This window comes from Falco rusticolus, chromosome 2 (assembly GCF_015220075.1).
Source record: "Falco rusticolus isolate bFalRus1 chromosome 2, bFalRus1.pri, whole genome shotgun sequence".
Lineage (NCBI taxonomy): Eukaryota > Metazoa > Chordata > Aves > Falconiformes > Falconidae > Falco > Falco rusticolus.
The window spans coordinates 12175406-12193296 of record NC_051188.1 but is presented as its reverse complement, the minus strand read 5'-3'; the positions used below and the strand labels follow the sequence as shown (position 1 = coordinate 12193296).

At 49.2% G+C, this 17891-nt stretch overlaps 1 protein-coding gene across 2 annotated transcripts in view; it reads right to left on the bottom strand.

The window, feature by feature from the left end:
* AMOTL1 (angiomotin like 1) overlaps positions 1-17891 on the bottom strand; it is a 61725-nt gene that overhangs the window by 32593 nt on the left and 11241 nt on the right. The window contains exons 2-4 of one of the 2 annotated variants that reach the window (XM_037377466.1): positions 17432-17578; positions 13918-14800; positions 1404-1689 (exon numbers count right to left, since the gene is read on the bottom strand). In XM_037377466.1, the coding sequence (XP_037233363.1) occupies positions 1404-1689; positions 13918-14800; positions 17432-17578 (1316 nt within the window). Of the gene's footprint in view, positions 1-1403; positions 1690-13917; positions 14801-17431; positions 17579-17891 lie in introns of those variants that run through there. The other variant, XM_037377467.1, reaches the window with a different exon arrangement.

The window sequence follows — 17891 nt, the reverse complement described above, 5'->3', positions numbered from 1 at the left end:
GAAAGCCATTTCCCAGAGTGTGAAAGGAAATAGGAATATTTTTAGGGCATTGCACTCAAATACCTTTTACTGAACAACGCGGCTTTTGTAAAATTAATAGCTGGAATATTTCTTTTTGCCCACAAATGCCTCAGGGAAATTGGCATTAAAACCTTTGCAGACCTCTTCACAAATAGTTAACATTGCTGCAAAAATTTCTCAACTACATTTACTAAATTCTGTGAATAAACTCAACTTATCTGGTTGCAGAGGAGGAGGCTGAAAAGACAACAGCAGCTACAAAACAACAGGTCTTTTTTCTAACCAGCTTCAACAGACTGTCACAGATTTTTCCCAAAGCTGAGGCTGGGACATGGTCTCTCAGAGCTACCTCTTCTCCTGTGACTGGTGTCTCCAAGAACACTCCGATCCCACACAGCACATAAAAAACTGAGCTCCTATTTAGAATCCTGAATTCAGAGAGAAAAGACCTGCAGCCTAAGCCCCTTCGTGTATAAGCAGTGGGAAGACATAAATGAAACAGCAGTGTAGGATCCTAAATAACTCATTTGATCTGGGCCCTTGGGACCCAAAGCCCACAGATCTGGGGAGCATTTCTGCTTTTGCTCCAGTGAGCTCTCATTTTTAAGCAACTTCTAATTCGTTTGATTTGACTCTTCATCTTGTCACCCGAGGCAGTGTGCAAGACATCACCCTGCTCCACTGAAAATGCCAGCTTGCATATAGAAAAGAAGGTGCAGGATCTCTTTGGAAAAAAAAAAGGGGGCTGAGCAAAATCTTTACCAAATGGTTCCTTCAGATAAGGGGGCAGTGCTTTTTGAACCAATGTGTTCAAAGGTGGTTGTCTTAACATCACCTTTTAGAAACCCATAGAGCAGTCACTGAAAGCCTCTCAGATGACCAAGTTAATGCATTTCCAAAAAATGGGCAATCCCACCGATGGCTGTTACACTTCCAAAGAGTGTGAAGTGCCAAATGAGCATATTGTGGTGGAGAAGACCACTTGAGACAGATGTGGCCGTGCTCTTCAAATGCTTCTCACCCCACTGCTCTACCACCTGTGTAGACGGTGCAGGACCCAGCTGCAGCAGAAACAGACACTGCCTATGGGAGACTTGCAGGGAAAGCTGCGGAGAGGCCAGCGTAGAAGGACGGAAGGGGCCAGTCCCCAACTGAGAGGCATGCGACGGGCTGCCCCATTTCGTCCTAAAGGCAAGGGAGCCCACAGGCCATGGAACACAGGATTACACTTCTGGGAGACCACCATGGAGAGGCATTGGTTAGAGATGGCCACTGGTGCATCCTCATTGCAGTGACAGGACTATGAACAGCTTGAAGGACCCAAATGCAGGACCACCAAGGTGGCTACCCTGCCCAGGCCCCATCCCCACCTCTCCACATACCTTCTGCAGCTTGTCTGCCTTCTCGTAGTACCCCTCCAGCTCCTGCCGCAGCATGTGGTTCTCCTCAGAGAGCATCTCTACCATCTGCTGTGCCCGCTCCACGATGGCAAATGCATCAGGCGTCAGCTGCTGGCCTGGTGGCATCGGTGTCTGGGCAGCGGCAGGGGCCGGCAGTGGGGGCAAGGCGCCCGGGAGCAGAGGGCCGGTGGTGGCAGTGGTGGCCTGCGAGGACATGGGGCTGTGCTGCTGGGCTGGCGGCGGTGGGAAAGGTGGTTGGCATTGTCGGCTGTGGGAGAGCACACACAGGGGAGGCGTTAGAGCCGTGCACCCTTGAAATGCACACAGGAGCTTTCACCTAATGACTGCATGGTTTATTAATAGTTATAACTGTATGGTCATGACTCCAGTCCTTAGTCACTCCTAAATACCAACAATCACAGCAGGGACTGGGCAAATTGTCTCCTCGCCTGCTCTTGACAGTGATGTATACATCTGGCATGAACGGATAAAAGAAGCATTGACTCAAAACCAGCATTTTTGCCTAGGTGGGCAGCTAATATTTCAGCAGCCAGCCAGCCCCTCCCTGCCCCCCCTTGCCACAAACCCCACTGCTGAGAAGCGTAAATCGGCAGGCTCGCAGGAAACACAAGGGATGCATTACTCACCCTTTGAACAGCGCTCCCTGCCTGGAGGAGACCGGCTGATCGGCCGAATTGGGAGGTGAGAGGAAGTGATGGGAGCAAAGCTGCATCCCCGAGTGGCTTTAGCAAGCGGCAAAGGGAAGGGCTTCTGCAGAGCTGCTGGCGGCACAGCTCCGGTCAATCACGGCGAGCCATGAAACCCATCTTCCAGTGCAAGACCTCATTGTGTCACTCCCTGACTAACGGCATCCATCACCCACTGGGCTCATGTCAAGGAAGGTGAAGAAGTGAGCGGGCGGTGGACCTGCATGTGGGATAGGCTTTCTGATGGCAGGTGGCTCTTTAATCCACCCGAGTCACACTTCGCAGTGGCTGGAGGATAACCCAGGAGAACATCTTAGCAGTGAAGGTAACCCTGCAGGTAGGACCAGAGACCCTCATTTCTGTCCCGCATTTCAGCCCTGCAAGCTTGAGAAGGGAGACCGCCTCAAAAGAAGGAAATTCCAGCAGGGAGTAGCTCAAAGCTTGACTGCACCAGACCCATCTCCATCCCTCCATCCACCACACAGGCAGCCTCGGAGCCTTGGCCAGGGCGAGCGGCCCCACGCAGAGCCTTGCTGTGCACAGGCTGAGCTACTCCTCAGTCCAGATGCCAAAGTTGTGAAATTTCTACACCATGCTTGTCCAAGAGACTCAACTCACACCACGCGGGACATCTGTGTCAGAGCCCAGTCTGGCTGGAAAATAAGCTGGCTGCTGGATCCCACCTGAAGTCTGCAATCAAGCACCTTCTGAAAGTTGTATTTTAGATTAACCACAAGCTAGCAGGCTTGCTGTAGATGTTGCTGCCTTTATTTCTGTACCCTGCATGAAGCAGGAGACCTAACCAACAGATGTATTTACCTCATTTCGCCTCAAAGGTCCATGAATGCTATTATTTTTAGACAATTTTGTGCTATATAAATACATAATAAATATGATTACTGTTGTTTTCAGCACCTACACAGCTTCCCAAAGCAGGGTTTTCAAAAGCTCTCAGCATTGGCTTAATTCTACTGACAACAACCGGCCACTGCCTTCAACTGCAACAGAACAAAATGAACAGCAAAGGCAATTTTAAAGCCCTGCCCTAAAAGCGAATAGCGCTGATCTAACAAGCTTGTCCCCACCCATCCACAGGATGGTGAGGAAAGCCAGCAATTCAGTCCTATCTTCTGTCCAAGCTAGAAGGAAAGCAAACAGGGCCCTGCAGCCCCCCAGAAGCAGCACGCACACAGCCCCACACTCCCATACCGGCTCTCGTGCTTTGCCCTGTGCATCCACCACGGCATGAAAAAGTATTGAAATGGAGCAAAGACCAGTGATGAGCCCCTTCCCAAACCTGAGCCCACTGCTAGCCTGCCCAGAAGCACAGACCCTGGCCCAGGCTCTGTCCTTGGCAAGAAGATCCCAGCAAAGCTTCACGCAGCCAGCACTGGGAAAGCCTGTGCTGAGCTCACCCTGGCCTGGAGATGACTTAACCTGCAGAGCACAGACATACCCTAAGGCTGTGTCTCCCCTAGTAAATTAAACACCCATGGAGGCAGCTCAGGAGCACGGGAGAGGAGCCATTCCCCAGGCAGCTCCCAGGGCCAGAAGAGTTTGCTTTCAGCCCCAGGCACGTTACTGCTCTGGCAGAGGTGCAGGCTAATGACTAAGGAGCTACGTATCTACTGGAAGTGGATAAAACTTTTCAAATGCAGGAAGTCTGGGTGACACTACATAGGGCCAGCAAAACATACAGTAATTCACAGAATCACAAACTGGGTTAGGTTGGAAGAGATCTTTGAAGGTCATCTAGTCCAACCTCCCTGCAGTAAGCAGGGACATCTTTCTCTAGATCAGGTTGCTCAAAGCCCCACACAAACTGACCTTGAACACTTCCCGTGATGGGGCATACACAACTTCTCCAAGCAACCTGTGCCAGTGCCTCACTATCCTCAGCATAAAAATTTTCTTCTTTACGTCCAATCTAAATCTATCTTTTTTCAGTTTAAAACCATTGCCCTTTCTCCTGTCACTACAAGCCCTGTCTCTCCATCTTTCTCATAAGCTCCCTTTAATTATTGCAAGGCTGCTGTAAGGTCTCCCTGGAGCCTTCTCTTCTCTAGGCTGAACCCCAACTCTCTCAGCCTTCTTCATATGAGAGGTGCTCCAGTCCGCCAATCTGTGGCTCTCCTCTGGACCCACTCCAACAGGTCCATGTCTTACCTGTGCTGAGGACCCCAGAGCTGAACGCAGCACTCCAGGTGGAGTCTCATCAGAGCAGAACAGAGGGGCAGAACCACCTCCCTCAACCTGCTGGTCACACTTCTTTTGATGCAGCCCAGGATACAATTGGTTTTCTGAGTTGCAAGTACACACTGCTAGCTCAATCTTTCATCCCCAAACCCTTTTCCACTGAGCTGCTCTCAATCCCTTCATCCCCCAGTCTGAACTGATACTGGGACTCCCCCAGGCGAGGTGCAGGACCTTGCACTTGGCCTTGTTGAACTTTATGAGGTTTGCACAAGCCCACTCCTCAAGCCTGTCAAGATGCCTCTGGTGGCATCCCTTCCCTCTAGCAAATCAGCCGTACCACTCAGCTTGGTGTCACATGCAGACTTGCTGAGGGTGCACTCCACCCCACTGTCTGTCATTGGTGAAGATAATAAAGAGTATTGGTGCCAGTATAGACCCTTGAGGGACACTGCTCATCACTGGTTTCCACACGGACATTGAGCCATTAGCAGTGACTCCTTGGATGTGGCCATCCAGCCAATTCCTTATCCATCTAAAAGTCCATCCTTCAAACTATCCATCAAAGCAGATGACGCCAGTAACTCTTGCCTTGTCTACTGATGCAGTTGCTCCATCATAGGCCACTAGATTATTCAGGCACGATCTGCCCCTGGTGAAGCCATGCTGGCTGTCTCTAATCACCTCCCTGTCTTCCACACGTTTTGACATATCTTCCAGGTGGATCTGTTGCATGATCTTATAACTTCTTAAGAAACATCGCAAAAGTTTACCTGCCACTGCTGGTGAAAGCTGTGCTCACGCTGACCCTGCATACTCGTCTCATGCTGCAGTGCACACCACAGCAGCAACACAACAGCACAGAGAAGCAGGAGAAAGGAAACTGCAGCAGTTTTGCTATGCAAAAACACCCCTCACCAAACGCCATGCTAGCTGAAGCTGAAAACCATCCCACCCTGCCACAGGAGAGGATGCTGCCACAGCTCTTTCTTTTGTACTGGCTACAGTGATTTGCAGTGGTGCTCGACATTGCCTTAGCAGGAAGGGGGCATTACAACAGGGGGCATATAATTTTAATTCAGGGTGTTAGGCTGCCTTGCTCTCTTGTATCTGTCATGAGCTGCGTGGCCAGAAAGGAGAGAAGCATGCATTCCCACCTCCAAGCTGACTTTCTGGCTGGTGTATATCTGCACTGTGGCCTTTGGACAGTGCTCAGCAAACCCCAGGGCTGCAAAACAACTTCTCATTCAATGTGGTGCTCCCACAGTAGTCCCAGAGCTCCCAGACAGCAGCACTGGATTAAGATGCTGCTCCCTGCTCACCTGCCTTTGGAGTTTACTGCCTTTTTAGCCTCACCACTTCTGCCTGCTGCTGGGATCTTGCAGCAGGATGCCCTGGGGGGTGTGGGGGGTGTGTGTGTGTCACACTGACCTGGGGGGCTCATATACCTTACTTAGACCAAAACCACATCTCCTAACTGTGCCCAGTGATCCAAGGCCACTGAACCAGTAAGCCCAGTGAGCCCTGCGCCGAGCTGGTCTGTAAATTGCAAGGACAGCCTGCCATGGGCACAGCTTTCACACTGTCCCCACAGTGCCTCCTTCCTTCTGGTGCTCCAGCATGTAAAATCTGCCAAGGGATCCCACACCCACTGTGGAACTGGAAAATTTTTTTTGCTCAGAAATCTGAACAATAAAGAACCATGAGTGAGGGATGTCATGACAATGCAAAAGATGCTCCATAAGCACATGCAGACACAGCCAAGCATCTAGTACCTCATAAGCGCTGCTGACAGCAAGTTTGCCTTTGCACATTTTACCACAGCAATTAATTCAACTAAGTGTGAGTTTTCTTTACCAAAATAAGGCCAGAGCTGATCTTATGCAAATAAAAGCCCGGCTGTCTGGACATAGTTATACCTCTACAAAGACACAGATTTGCTACAGGTACAGATTTTCTCACTTCTTTATTGGAATAGCTTAAAAGCAATGTAATTATTGAGTCTAAACTGAGTCTAAACCGGTGGAGATACAGCAATTTTCCTTTTGCATTATGAAGTAGAGCAATCTTTGATCACCGACACACCCTTTAAATGCTTGCAGGAATTCTTGACATTGTACTTTTTGGAAATCTCAACCTCTCATCAATTTAACCTTTTCACATGCTCTTCAGTCTGTTTGGCTTTATGCCACAGAGGAAGGAAAGATTCTTGGGATCTCCACTTTTTTCAGCTGCAAAACACTTATTGAGCTACTAAAGATTTACACCCTGTAGCACCAGCCAGGCATCAGTCTCAGTAGCCGGGGCCACAGGAGAGATTCTTTGAAGTGTCTTCCAGCTTGGAAACTGAACAGGCACAATGGACATCATGCTTTTTCAACCACAACTGTTCAACATAACGAACATGTTTCTGACTTTCTTTTTACTTGTGTAATCTGTCCCAATTTAATTCTGATTTAGCCAACTGCAAAACCTCTGAGTGTCTATGCAATAAAATCAACACAGCGATTCACATTAACCAATCAACACTTGCAGAAATCGGAAAGTTATAACATCAGCTTAGTTCACATCCAACCTCTCACATAAGAGCTCCAAAGAAACGAAGCAATCAGGATTATCCTGAGCTCCTTTGGGCTTAGTAAAGAATGACATTGTCAAAGCACTTCCACTGTATTTTAAATGTTGATCTTACTCTGTATTAGGGCAGGTTAAAATCTTCCAGCTAAACACATTTTCATCAAAAATCGTCCTTCTTCCAAGCGTGAAACAGTGGAACATTATGAGTTTTGCGTATCTCTGCAACATTTCAGCTACATTTCTATTGAAAACATCTATTTTTGTTGGCATTATCATAGAGCCTCTACATATTTCTGCATTGCAATGTAAAGAAAATAAAAAAAAAATAAATGAGGAAACAGCTTTTTGAGTAGGGAGCACCAGGAAGGCAATGAGCCTTTCAAGGGCCACCATGCCAGGGTCACCAGACTGGACTCCACCTTTAAAGTCATGTATAGCTTGCGATATATATAATAGGTTGTTCTATGTAGCCTGCAATACAGTGTCTGCAGCAAAATGCTTGACCATGGACTTTAGTTCCATGAGAAATCCCTCAGATTTCAGCAAGGCTACCCAAGCCCCCAAATTTAGGCATGGTCTCAATACACCTCTTATACTCGAACTCCGGGAAGCAAGAATGACCAACATAGCGGAATTCTGGGGGAACTTGTAGCTGTATGTAGCAATAAGAAACCCTGAAAGGACAATTGATGATAAAATCCACTTGCTGTTGACCACCAGGAAATCATAAATACAGAAAAGCTATTGCTTGATAAAGCAGGACAGTATTAGGAGTTAGTAAAATGAAAATACCTGTAAATGTTCTGGAAAAGAAATTCCACCTCTGCTCTGCTACAGGTAAAATTCAGCTGTCCTCTGTGTGGGGAGGGAGAGCAGCCAGTGGAGGAAGGACTTTGCTTCCAACATACCATGACATTTACATTCATAATTATAATGCCCTCCTCTAACCTATTTCGCCCATCTTTCCTTGAATGCTCTGCCTTCCTTTGCCTCTAGGGCAGACTGACCTGCTTCATCTCTCCAAGACTCTCCCAAGGGACTTCATCTCACAACTTCACATATCTACTGCGGATGCTCTAGCTGAGTGAGCAAAGAGACGGAGATGTTTCTCAGGTGCAGTTCTTTGAAGCTGCCTTAGGCTTTTATCTTACAGTAACAGTCAAGTGTGTAAAGGGTGCTTATTCCTGCCCATTGCCTGGGAGCCTTCAGTCTGGATACCAACCTCAGACCCAGGTGTCTACCTGACTTCAGCTATGATCTCTGATGAGTAGTCATGAAGCTGACTTCAAATGCGATTCTTTGTAGCTATCAATAACAGAGGGGTTAAGCAATTAAACATAGGGGAATCTGTTGTCAGCAGGCAGGAAAAAGACAGGATCCTGGGAAAGTCAGTAAGCCCAGTCTAATGGTCATGGTGCAAAGAAACAGTTATACACCCATCATTAAATGCTGATTACAGCCATTACTTTCCATAGTCAAGACATAGCTCTCACGGCATTCTCTGGCTTATGGAATCAGCAACAGTTACAGCGCGTTGTAAACATAGAGGTTTAATTTCAAAAACCATTTTGCAGACTTGGACTCACATCTCCAGAATTCATTATTTTGTTAGTGATGTTTGTTAGTGCTGGAATGACTTGGTCCGTCTTTTTCGGGGATGATTGCATCAAGATTTGCAGGGCAAAATTATAATCTGAAAAGACACACACTGCATTAAACGTATCTTCCGTAGTCAAGAGAGGGGCAGGATATCCTATTTCTTCACAGGGATCCACACTCAGAACAGATATTCTTTCTAAAGCCCAGCTGATTTTCAGTAAAGGAAGTAAGTGTAAGTAAAGTACTTTAGTAAAGTAAAGGAAGAGGTGCCTTCCTCAACCTCTGTACTCCTCGAGGGACCAACCGCGACAATAACACAGAAGGGTAAGGAGAAATTAAGTGGGCATCACCTAAGCTGTGGGAATGGCTTCATTTAGCTTTCATTTATTCTAATGAATGGCAGATTAGATCAGGAGATGATACAAAGTTCTTCTGCACGGCTGCCAGCCTCCACGTCAGCTGGAAGCGCAGCCTCCGACCCACGCTCATGCTTGACTATCCTCACAGGGCAACGCCAGCAGAAGTCAGCTTGGGCACGACTCCCTCGGCTCAGCCATGCTGCCAGCATGCCTGCCTGCCTGGGGTGTCTCAGGGATGAAAAGGAGTTCCTTGTAGTCCCCTCTGCGGCCACAGACGTGTGGTTGAATGAGTAAATATCAACAGGTTACCTGAAACCAGCCGTAATAGAGTGGTGGTGGGGGAGTGATTAATACACAAATAACCAGAGAAGTCACGACTATTCTGGCAGTTAAATATAGGCTTCTACATCCAGGCAGGGTGGAATTTTATGAGGCACATAAAAAACTGGGCTATCTTTAAAAACAACCCAGATTTATTCTTCAGTTGCATGCCATCTTTTAAAATGCAAGGATTAAATCAGAATTAAAAGGTGCCTGCATGATTGACTTCCGCATGTAGCCACGAATGAAGTCCCCTCAACAAGCAGCGCTGTTTCCAGTTCAAGGCTTCATTTGCATTATACAGGCTTTTTATTAACAGTGCAGAGAAAGAAATCATTCTGGATGAAAGACATCAGGATCTGACAAGGGCCACTGGAAGCAATTAAGAGGATTCATTGCACTGAGTGATCTGGATCACTGCTTAAGCAGGGCATGGAGAAACAATATGGACTTGAGCAGGTCCAAATTCATCCTCCCCGGAATAAATACGGCAAGCTACAATAAAAGGGTGGGAAATCCTATCCTGGGCTGTGACTACCCTCACATGCCTGACCGGATAACAAGCTGGATGGGGAGCTCCCAGAGTGCCAACGTCTGAAACAGCAAGTGTTAACGAGCTACGTAAGCAAGGAACATCAAGTTGCATTGCAGAGGTGATATTATACCTGATTAGCCTCTGGTTCAGCTGGTACTGCCATGGTGTCCAGGTTGTCTTTACATAGTGAAAAAACGGTTTTTGACAACAGTGAAATAATTATGGGACTCCAGGCTCCATCTGTTAAATGTATTAAAGGACCGACAGCACAGGGCTCCTCAATGTATCTGACACAGATACTGCAAAATCCCAACTGGTAACTAGAAAATCCAGGCTAAAACCAAGATGCAGACCTGTGCCAGAGATGGCAAGTAGCTAGTGGAACAAGTCTGTAAAGGCTGTGATGGATTCTCCAGACAGAGAGCGTTACAATCATCAGGACTGAATGTTTCACAAACTGGAATTAATTCACAGCGTTGTACAAAAGATTAAATTAGATCTTTCCAAGTCCTTTTACCTGACAAGCTGCAACTCTCTGAACATGCCCCTAAGGAAAATTAGCAAAGACACCATTCAGGAATAGCCGCACATCTAGGAAAAGAAAGGTTTTCTAAAGATTGTTACACTTGGCCAACTTATAGCATTCAGAAGTTGTGAGTCAGGGCCCCAAGCACCATGCAACTGGCTTAAAAATACTGGTATTTTAAAACAGGAACAAATACCAGTTCCTTTTTATTTGCCTTATGGGGTTCTGGCCTTTTAAACTTCAGGGTTCAAGCTCTGCTCTGCAATCATGATGTCCAAAAGGCAGGGGTCCCTAAGTCTAATTTCTATAAATGCTGAGATTACCGCAGCATCACCTGATTCCAGGAGGTCTTCCGGACAATACCAAGTATCTTGAGATTTACAGTAAAGTTGTGAGATTTCACCACAGTGATTCTAAACGCAAAGTTTCCTTTAAAACCAGCCATATGCAAAAAGTAAGCCAAACCAAAAAAGCAAGTTAAGCAGCAGCTGCAGTTATCCCATCTACTTCAACAGCTCCCTGCCAACATTTGTGGGTTTCCAGCCACACTTGTTCACAGGACGGAGGGATCAGTGACCCTACAGGTCTTTTCTGGCCCTGGTATCTGTGGGTGCTTCCTCTGGACCAATGCAGCTCTGTGCTTCTCTCCCCTCTTTTCTAGAAGGCAGAAGCCTTTTGCGTAGTCCGTGTTCAGAGGATGCCAGAATGGATGGGCTGGGGAACAGATATAGCCAGGACAGAAGGAAGGAGGTGCTGGGATATACGAGATTCCCATCTGACCACAGGCAAAGCTGTGTTTCCATTAGCTTCTTTCCCAGGCACTCCCAACAAGATGAAAGCTGGAATTTCTCACCTCGCTTGCTCCTCTAACAGAAAAAGTAGCCTCTCTAAGTCCTACTCTTTTATTAGCCTTATGAAACCGGGTAGTCCCCTAACTTGACCTCTCTTATCAAGGTCCTCTATTCCAGCCAGATGGCTGGCTGTGAGCCTCCCCAGAGCCCAGGTAAGGGGGGAAGCAGTGAGCAAGAGCAGAAGCACAGAAAGGTTTGAGCTTGGGAGCAACCCAGCAGTGTAACAAGTCCCCGGCTCTCCTCCAGCAGTGCTCAGGGGCTGCCACCCAGACAAATTCTCTAGCAGAGATGGGGCTGATGTCCCCAGACAGGTAACACGCCTTTACCCTCTCCATAGAGAGGAATGTTTGGGGCAGAGGCCGTCTTGTGAAATTGCATTTTAACCATTCCATCCAGACCTTGGCAAGCCTGTCCTGCAACGCAGCGTGAGGTGCACGGAGGTGCAGCAGAGCACAGCTGCTGCAGACAGAGAAATGGCAAGTGATGGAGCACACAGGAATTACAGCGACTTCCTAAAAGCTTTTGTCATCCAAATCTTCCCAGGTAACAAAGACTGTAAGGGGATCCTGCAGCCCACGGAGCCAGTTATAAACTGGGATATGGCACAGGAGAAGAGACCAAATCAGTTCATACCAATTAAGAACAAGTCCAGGTAATGCCAGTGGTGAGTATTTCAGTGCGCCCAAGCAAAGTGAAAGGTTGACATTCCTGTATCAAAAAATATCATAGAAAGAAGTCTGAGATGAGGATGAAGACCACCGCTTTGCCAAGACCCAGAGGCTTGCTGTCTGACATCTCCTGCACAAACATCTCCCCAGCCACCGGCACTGTGCAATGCAATGGCACAAGGTACAGTCTGCAAGTGAGCAACCATCCTGCTAGTGTTAATTACCACCACCTCACATGTACGGGACAAGAACACGTGCGCAGGAAATAACCTCCAAAATCCAGGCATCGTGTGAAAGGAGCCAAGAAGGACCTGAAAATCCCCATCTGTACACCAGGACCCAGAACCATGTTAGAGAATATCACAAGAGCGATAATACAGCTTAGACCAAACCTAGCTTTGGTGAAAGACCCTCCAGCCATGCCAACTTCCTGAACTACCCCTGGAAATGCATGCTGGAGCAGCCAACAGGGATATACACAGACCAACAGCTATTAAGGCCCTTGCTCAGCTGCAAGAAAGACACCACCTAAGATGTTTTTTATGTCTAAAAACTGCAGCAGTTCTGCTCTGTCACACAACACATCCCTCCAGTGCCCCTACACCAGCCAGGAGGGACACTACCCCATAGTCACGCAAAGAAAACAGAACACAGGGGTACCAGGCATCCCCTCTGCAGTGCGATTTGGGGATTAGACCATGCTGCCTTACGAGGAATGAGGAGTAACCACAACCACGAGCTAGTGGGTTTCTCCCCACAGTTGCTGGGGTGATCCAGCAGTACCTTGGAGTAAGGCTGGGGGCTGGCCCGTGCTGCCAGCATGGAAAACTGCACTGAAATCGAAGGGTTTCTCAGCATTAACCTTGCTGATCAGGCAGTGGGGAAAGGTTCTGGAAGTGACACCAAAAGGTTTCCCACACGACACCAGTGCTGTTCCTGGTTAGCTGAAGCAGTGCATGCAGTGCCCATGTCCGCTTGCTTACATGGACCCTGCAGAACAGGATCTGTGGGCATTGAATCAGCATTTTCTAAGCGGGATAAAAACCCCCAAACCAGCTCCTTTTCTGTGGGGATGAATCTGCTTCGTGCTGGAGATGTTTGTTAGCACTGCAAATGGCTGTGGGAGAGCATGGCCCCAGCTGGGCCCTGTTGCCCTCAAGTCCATATAGCTGTTTCTTAGCATAAACAGTGATTTTCGCTGAGCTCTCAAAAGTATCATCTTGCTCTAAAAAAATTGCATGACTCCGCACAGTGGTAGGCTGGTAACCAAAACACACGTGTAGCTGGAGGAAGGCCAGCGGCGCTCAGCGCTGGCCCTCCGCTTGTCACAACCGTCTTACAATATACACCAAAGCCATGCTCAGAGTTTCTCCCTGCCTGGACACAAACCCCATCACTTCTGCAAACATGGAAAGGCAGAGCATTCTTTCCATCATTCTGTGCCTTACAAATTTTGGAAAGGAAGAGCTGGGTCAGCTGCGCCACCTTTTCTCCATGCCTGCACTGTGGCAAGGTAAGTGCATGCAACTGAAGTTGATGCCAACAAAACCTTTGGGGGTTCTGGGGTCAGCGAAGACCTAATGAGACAGTTTGCAACACAAACCCCGCTAACATTCACACCAGACAACTCCAGCCCTTCAAATCCAGCAAAATACTGTCCAGGAGGTCAAAAAGGCAGGGATGAGACAGAGAAACACTTGCATTCAGGTACAGCAAGGAAAAGGGAGCCCTCAAGGCACAAGCTCACCTTTGAAGGAAGCAGTCCCGCCCGGGCGCCGGGCAGGACCCGTGCCGCTCGCAGGGATCAGCACACGGTGAGTAAACACTCTGGATTACTTTTAATGCGCTTGGGATAAACCCATGCTCACGAGGAGGCCTGGCACGAGGGGCCCCATAGCGTGAAAGCCCCACGTGAGCTCCACTGGGAGGATTTAAGTAGGGCATAATATGCTTTCTATAGCCCTCTTGGGGACACAGGTGCCTCCACCTGCTGTCCCGTGCGGGCCCGGCTGCAGGAGTGTGATGTCCCCACGCATGGCCGAGGCTGAAGCTCACAGAGGCCAAGTCTACATGAGGCCCAAGCCCCGCAGCAGCCGGCTCCTCCAGCCAGGGCAGGATCAGGCCCCTCCAGCAGACCCACCCGCCCTTGACGGCCATTACCTGCTGACCCCATACTCCGGGGGCGGCTGGTAGCGGACGATGGCCACCTCTGCCCGGGTGGGCTGGGCGGCGGCGTAGGAGGCCTTGAGGACATCCTGTGCCGGCTGCTCGCCATAGAAGAGCCCGTGGTCCTGCGCCTTGCTGCCGGGGGCTGCCGCCTTGCCCTTGTAGGGGTACTCGGGTGGCGGGCCCCGCGGGTCTGCGGCCTTGCCGGGTGGCGGGGTCGCCTTGAAGCCCTTCCCGCCCCCCGGGGCTGGGGGGTGCTGCTTGACCCCATTCCTCTCCAGTGAGAGCTGCATGATCCTCTCGCTCAGCGAGCGGACGTGGCCCTGCTTCAGCTCCTTCAGCGCTTCATCCTTATGCGCCTGCCCGCTGTTGGCCCGGTTCACCGTCGGCCTCCCCTCCGTCCTGGATTTCTGGCTGGACGCACCATAAAATCCCGGTGCGGCGGCACTGGCTGGCGGCGGCTGGCTGCGGAAAAACTGAGACTGGGCCTTGGCCTCCTCGTAGGTGGGGAGCTCCTCGGTGCCGTGCGGGGGCTGTGGGGCCCGGGGCTGCTTCTCCATCGCAGCACCGTCCCCCTGGTGCTCCTGCCCCTGCGGTTCCTGCCGCCCCGATGGCTGGACCATTGGGGGGTCTTCGGGCGCGAGGTTTTCTGCGGAAGAGAGAGTGCTGGCAGTGCTGTTGGAGGGGCCGGCGCTGCCCGTCGCCTGGTGCTGTATGGCCAGCAGGTTCATGTTCTCGCTGGGGTTGCCATACCTCAGCCGCTCCTGGATCAGGCGCTGCAGGACGGTGCCGGCTGCCACCTCCTCCGCCCCTCGCATCTCCGCCTCTGGGACCCGGCGGAAGCTGGGTGGGCGCAGGGTGCAGAGGGCCTCCTCGGCTGGGCAGGGAGAGAGAGAGGCCACCATTAGCTCTGCTGCTCAGCAGGTCCAGTGTCCCCTCCTTTCTTCCTCTCCTACACCCCACAGCTGTGACCCCCTGCCCAGGACGCACCCCAGGGGCAGTGCCCTGCCAGGGTCACCCTGGGATCAGAGGGGACATGGCTGGGAGCCACCAAAGGAGTCAGGGCACTGCTCCCTGCTTGTCCCCTCGCTCCAGATCATCCCTAATTCTGTTTGCAGCGACTCCTAAAAACATGTCCCCGTCCTCTCCCTGACCTTCCCCTCCATAATACTCCAGCTCTGAACTCCCTCCCAAGTCAACGGATGGACAGGTGATGTCACAGGGAGATCTGGTCTCATTTTAAAATAAGAGGAGAGAGTAGAGAGAGTAGAGAGAGTAGAGAGAGTAGAGAGAGTAGAGAGAGTAGAGAGAGTAGAGAGAGTAGAGAGAGTAGAGAGAGTAGAGAGAGTAGAGAGAGTAGAGAGAGTAGAGAGAGTAGAGAGAGTAGAGAGAGTAGAGAGAGTAGAGAGAGTAGAGAGAGTAGAGAGAGTAGAGAGAGTAGAGAGAGTAGAGAGAGTAGAGAGAGTAGAGAGAGTAGAGAGAGTAGAGAGAGTAGAGAACAGAACAGAACATTTCATTTGGAAGGGACCTATAATGATCATCTAGTCCAACTGCCTGACCACTTCAGGGCTGACCAAAATTTAAAGCATGTTATTAAAGGCATAGTCCAAATGTCTCTTAAACACTGACAGGCTCGGGGCATCGACCACCTCTGTAAGAAGCCTGTTTCAGGGTTTGACCTCCCACCTGGAGAAGCCTCACACGGCTTAGAGAGGCTGCCTGTATGGCAATACTAAACGAGATGCTGCATTTCTGACGACCAAAGTCAGATGAGTCAAATCCGCTCATAACTGCACTCCCTGCCACGACAAAATAAAACGTAGAATGTGTTGCAGAAAAACTGTGAAATGACACTGACAATAAAAGGGTCCTAAAAGTGGTACTAATCTGTGCTCTGGCATCTTCCCCTAAAACTACAAATTCCATTCTAGCCAATAACGTTATTTCTAAGGTAGTCAATACTAACTGTTGTAATTTCGCTCAGTGAGTACAAGGAAGGTGTTATGGTCATGGATGTATGACTTTCCAAAAAGAGCACAGACAAATTAGCTACACAACCCCTAACACAGGCTACTGAAGCCATTCAGAGGCAATGACACCATTTTTGCACTACATATGCAGTGGACCTTGCCTGGAGCTAAGTATCTATTGGTACATAACCACAGCAGGGGGGGTTGGAATCCCTCCCTCCTGGAGCCCATCCCCAAAAGTGGTGTAAGATGTCTGTCTGAACGGTGTCTGAGCCCAGAGGGGTGCTTCTGAAAGACCCCAGTGTGGACAAAAGCAAGAATAAGCCCGCAGCTCTGGACAGGGTCCTCCCATGTCCCTAGGCAAGAAGGAGGTGCTGTTTTCAGTTCAGTTTTTTGAGGTCATTTTTGGCAGCTTTCCGCTTCTCTCATGCTGTTCCCAATTCTCAGAGGAGTTCGTCACAAGGACTTACATTTGTTTTTTGGCATTTGCAAGTAGTTAAAAAGCAAACTTTCTCTTGGGGTCTGGTATTTCCCTGAGGTTTCATCAGTTACTGCACATGCTGTGGGATAACTCACATATAACCCGGATGCCAAAGGGGAAGAAAAGCCTTCAACTCTTAACTATGAGTATAGGTCATTTCCACTAACATTTCTGTGGCAAAGCCTTAAAGATGATTGTGGGGCTCAACAGAGAGAGAAGATTCCCAGGCTGTTTCACTCCATGCCTGCCCTATGAGATACACCTCTCCTACTTTCCCTGAGATGTTATCTGCCTGCCAGCCTGACTCACGAGGGCTACAGCTTTTAGAGGGTCTGTCAGCTCCCTGGGCCAGTGTTTGACCCAGCAAGATGCACAGACGCACACCTCTCCATCTACCTGTCTGCACAACAACCAAGTACTCACCTACTTTATATGTCCCTGCAGTTACAGCAAACTGTTACTGCTCTATGCACATTATCAGCACACCGAAACCTCACCACACTGGCAATTTTTGCAGACATGCAATAAAAGGCTCCCTAACATACCAGAAAGCTCACAGTCCAGTTATATCATGCTTGCGATAAGCCTGAGGAAAGTGAATAAAGCCAATGTCACATGGTAAAGACAGCTCTTTATCATATATAGAAGGATTTCCACTCCTGCACTAGTCACCTGTTAGCATCCTTGTACTTGGGAGATGTGCTTTAGTTGCCTATTACCGAGCTTCAAAAGGATCAGCCACAGTGAGCCTTCCACAGGGTGCCTGTGGTCCTGCTCCATCAGCAAAAAGCCACGGACCTCAGTCCAGCTGCGTAGGGAAGAGCAGCCATGCCCCGAAGGACACGCAGCATCCTCCACAAGCACAGCTGACCAGTGACAGCTGGTCACGATGCTCAAGTGAAAGGTAACTCCCCTTTGGCTCTACCAAGGATGAGAAGCTGGCCCTCAACTCCATAAATATTATTTGTAAATGGTCTAAACTGCTCAATTCATGCTTTGGGAAAATCCTGAAAGTTAAATGTGGTGGATTCATATGGAAGTGTGGCCATGCACTTACCAGCTTTTTCTTTGGCACTGATCGCTTCAGCTGTTAGTGGAGAAACTTCATGTCTGCCAGCAAACAACTGGTGATCCTGGTAAAGAAAGCCAGTGTCTTCCAGTACCTGGACTGGGCTGGTAGGCTTGTAACAAACAGATGTGGAGCCTGTTAGAAAGAAGAATGGGGTATCAGTAACGAAACCGCTTGAATGACAAAATATAAAGCTGTGACTTACGACAGAAGTCCAAAAAAATTTTGAGTATGGCTAGGGGCCTGAGAAGCCCTGCTGAGGCCACTGCACAATCCACCTCTTCTGTTCTCACCACCCAAATAACACATTAGCTCTGAGGAACAACAGGCAGCCACTAAGTCATCAGCGCTGCTTCATGTACCAACCCTGCCTGGCCTTCAAGGTCTCCAGTTCAGGTACAAAGCAAGGCTTATAAGGGCTCACAGTGACAAGTGACAAGCTTACGAA